Raw genomic sequence first — 3,609 nt, 5'->3', positions numbered from 1 at the left:
AAACTCCACTTTCGTATATAGCTGCCTTGTTCTGAGTGGTGACACGAGTAGTGGGAAGTGGATACATAGAGTCAGAACTATGTCCAATAGGTCTGGTTTCATAACATCTCTGTTTTAAATATTCTACTATGAGCTATTTGAGTAGTGTGTTTTTAAGCCATCTCAGTAAAGCGCTACGTATTTTATACCACAACTTGGTTAAATAACAAATAGCACACGTTCTAAACCTCTTAAACATCTAGTTAGAAAATAGACAGAAACACAAAGAGACGTAATGAACAAATTGAATGAAGCGTCCGTCTCCCACCACTGTACTGCCGTAGTCCTCTGCACTGACTCCACCAGCCCCCCAGGTGGCAGAGCAGAGCAGAGTTGTGCTGTCAGTCAGTGTCCCTGTCCCTTCCTGCTGGCCGGTGTGTCTCTAGCGTCACAAGCTGGTCAGATATAGAACTCCTGGTCGTCCTCCTCTGCCCCAGCCTCCTTGACAGAGCTGTTCTGAGACACCACCCCATTAATGCTGTCAGAGCTGTCCGATTGGCTGGGGGTGGTGGCATCCCTCAGGGACGGCTGGCCACTCAGGGGCAGGAAAGCGCTGTTGGGGCGTGGCCGCCGCAGGGTGGAAGGCATGCTATTGGAGGAGGCCAGGCTGCTGGTTCTCATTGGAACAGGGGGCCGGCCTAACGTTGACGCCTTGGGCTTGACGTTGGCGGGGGAAGGGGAGGGGGCTGGGTCACGTGGAGGTGCAGAGCGAGGGCGTGGTGGAGTGGGTCTGCGGCTCCTAGAGTATGCAGACACTACCGACAGGTCCACGATGCTGCCCGCATCCACCTTTATCCCTGTGTCCACGTCCGTCTCCTCCGCACCAATCAGAGCATCCACGTTGAGGCGGAAAGGCGGGACCAGGGAGGAGCTGAGGGAGTGGGAGTGGCTTCTGTGGTGGGCAGGGCTGGGTGAGGTTCCAGGGGAGGAGCAGGCAGAGCGGGAGCGAGAGCCAGTGAACCCTGCCAGGCTGGGCAGGGAGAACAGAGAGCGGGTTCGACCAGTCCTCCATTCTTTAGAGCGAGCCCCCATCTCCATCTCCTCCTCTTCACAGGCCATGGGAAGGGAGGTTTGGGAGGCCTGGCTGGACCTGCTGTGGGTCTGGGTCTGGGGCAGGGGCAGGGTTTGGGTCCGGGAGCGGGACGAGTTACGGTGGTAGCGCCGGTTCCTGTAGGAGGCAGGCCCCCGGCCGTATGTGCCCACTGAGGGCAGAGTCATGGCTGGGTCAGTGGGCAGGGGCGAGGGGGCAGGGGAGGAGTCTCCTGGCTGGTCGATAGTATGTCTGCGCTTGTAGCGGGCACACAGGACCTGCAGGGGAGACAGAGTAGTGTTATACTATATAGACTCCACACTATAACACACGTTGATGTTGAAATATGTTAACTATTGCAACGATATCCAGATGCAATACTCCTGTTAGAACTTTTGTATGTTCCTGTTGTCTTTTAGATAGAGAGGAGGTAGTTAGAGAGGAGGGGAGAAGAGGGGAGGTAGTTAGAGGGGAGGTAGTTAGAGGGGAGGGGAGAAGAGTGGAGGTAGTTAGAGGGGAGGTAGTTAGAGGGGAGGGGAGAAGAGGGGAGGTAGTTAGAGGGGAGGTAGTTAGAGGGGAGGGGAGAAGAGGGGAGGTAGTTAGAGGGGAGGGGAGAAGAGGGGAGGTAGTTAGAGAGGAGGGGAGAAAAGTGGAGGTAGTTAGAGGGGAGGTAGTTAGAGAGGAGGTAGTTAGAGAGGAGGGGAGAAGAGGGGAGGTAGTTAGAGGGGAGGTAGTTAGAGCGGAGGTAGTTAGAGAGGAGGGGAGAAGAGGGGAGGTAGTTAGAGAGGAGGTAGTTAGAGAGGAGGGGAGAAGAGGGGAGGTAGTTAGAGAGGAGGTAGTTAGAGAGGAGGTAGTTAGAGAGGAGGGGAGAAGAGTGGAGGTAGTTAAAGAGGAGGTAGTTAGAGAGGAGGGGAGAAGAGTGGAGGTAGTTAGAGAGGAGGTAGTTAGAGAGGAGGTAGTTAGAGAGGAGGTGGTTAGAGAGGAGGGGAGAAGAGTGGAGGTAGTTAGAGAGGAGGTAGTTAGAGAGGAGGGGAGAAGAGGGGAGGTAGTTAGAGAGGAGGGGAGAAGAGTGGAGGTAGTTAGAGGGGAGGGGAGAAGAGTGGAGGTAGTTAGAGAGGAGGTAGTTAGAGAGGAGGGGAGAAGAGGGGAGGTAGTTAGAGAGGAGGGGAGAAGAGTGGAGGTAGTTAGAGAGGAGGTAGTTAGAGAGGAGGGGAGAAGAGTGGAGGTAGTTAGAGGGGAGGTAGTTAGAGAGGAGGTAGTTAGAGAGGAGGGGAGAAGAGGGGAGGTAGTTAGAGAGGAGGTAGTTAGAGAGGAGGGGAGAAGAGTGGAGGTCGTTAGAGGGGAGGTAGTTAGAGAGGAGGGGAGAAGAGTGGAGGTAGTTAGAGAGGAGGTAGTTAGAGAGGAGGGGAGAAGAGTGGAGGTAGTTAGAGGGGAGGTAGTTAGAGAGGAGGTAGTTAGAGAGGAGGGGAGAAGAGGGGAGGTAGTTAGAGAGGAGGTAGTTAGAGAGGAGGTAGTTAGAGAGGAGGGGAGAAGAGGGGAGGTAGTTAGAGAGGAGGTATTTAGAGAGGAGGGGAGAAGAGTGGAGGTAGTTAGAGAGGAGGTAGTTAGAGAGGAGGGGAGAAGAGGGGAGGTAGTTAGAGAGGAGGGGAGAAGAGTGGAGGTAGTTAGAGAGGAGGTAGTTAGAGGGGAGGGGAGAAGAGGGGAGGTAGTTAGAGAGGAGGGGAGAAGAGTGGAGGTCGTTAGAGGGGAGGTAGTTAGAGAGGAGGGGAGAAGAGTGGAGGTAGTTAGAGAGGAGGTAGTTAGAGAGAAGGGGAGAAGAGTGGAGGTAGTTAGAGGGGAGGTAGTTAGAGAGGAGGTAGTTAGAGAGGAGGGGAGAAGAGGGGAGATAGTTAGAGAGGAGGTAGTTAGAGAGGAGGGGAGAAGAGTGGAGGTAGTTAGAGAGGAGGTAGTTAGAGAGGAGGGGAGAAGAGTGGAGGTAGTTAGAGGGGAGGTAGTTAGAGAGGAGGTAGTTAGAGAGGAGGGGAGAAAAGGGGAGGTAGTTAGAGAGGAGGGGAGAAGAGTGGAGGTAGTTAGAGGGGAGGTAGTTAGAGAGGAGGTAGTTAGAGGGGAGGGGAGAAGAGGGGAGGTAGTTAGAGAGGAGGTAGTTAGAGAGGAGGTAGTTAGAGAGGAGGGGAGAAGAGGGGAGGTAGTTAGAGAGGAGGTAGTTAGAGAGGAGGGGAGAAGAGTGGAGGTAGTTAGAGAGGAGGTAGTTAGAGAGGAGGGGAGAAGAGGGGAGGTAGTTAGAGAGGAGGGGAGAAGAGTGGAGGTAGTTAGAGAGGAGGTAGTTAGAGAGGAGGGGAGAAGAGGGGAGGTAGTTAGAGAGGAGGGGAGAAGAGTGGAGGTCGTTAGAGGGGAGGTAGTTAGAGAGGAGGGGAGAAGAGTGGAGGTAGTTAGAGAGGAGGTAGTTAGAGAGAAGGGGAGAAGAGTGGAGGTAGTTAGAGGGGAGGTAGTTAGAGAGGAGGTAGTTAGAGAGGAGGGGAGAAGAGGGGAGGTAGTTAGAG

General features: G+C 54.1%; 1 protein-coding gene across 1 annotated transcript in view; it reads right to left on the bottom strand.

Annotated features, from left to right (window-relative positions):
- Positions 1-438: 438 nt before the first annotated feature.
- Positions 439-3,609, bottom strand: part of fam124a (family with sequence similarity 124 member A) — a gene marked incomplete at both ends in the record, with an annotated part of 70,795 nt that continues 67,624 nt past the window's right edge. The window contains one exon of the mRNA XM_084161336.1: positions 439-1,347. Within this exon, the coding sequence (XP_084017462.1) occupies positions 439-1,347 (909 nt within the window). The remainder of the gene's footprint in view (positions 1,348-3,609) is intronic.

The sequence above is a fragment of the Coregonus lavaretus genome (genome assembly GCF_964263955.1).
Source record: "Coregonus lavaretus genome assembly, chromosome: 5".
In the NCBI taxonomy this organism is placed as follows: Eukaryota; Metazoa; Chordata; class Actinopteri; order Salmoniformes; family Salmonidae; genus Coregonus; species Coregonus lavaretus.
This window is presented reverse-complemented; position numbering and strand designations above follow the sequence as displayed.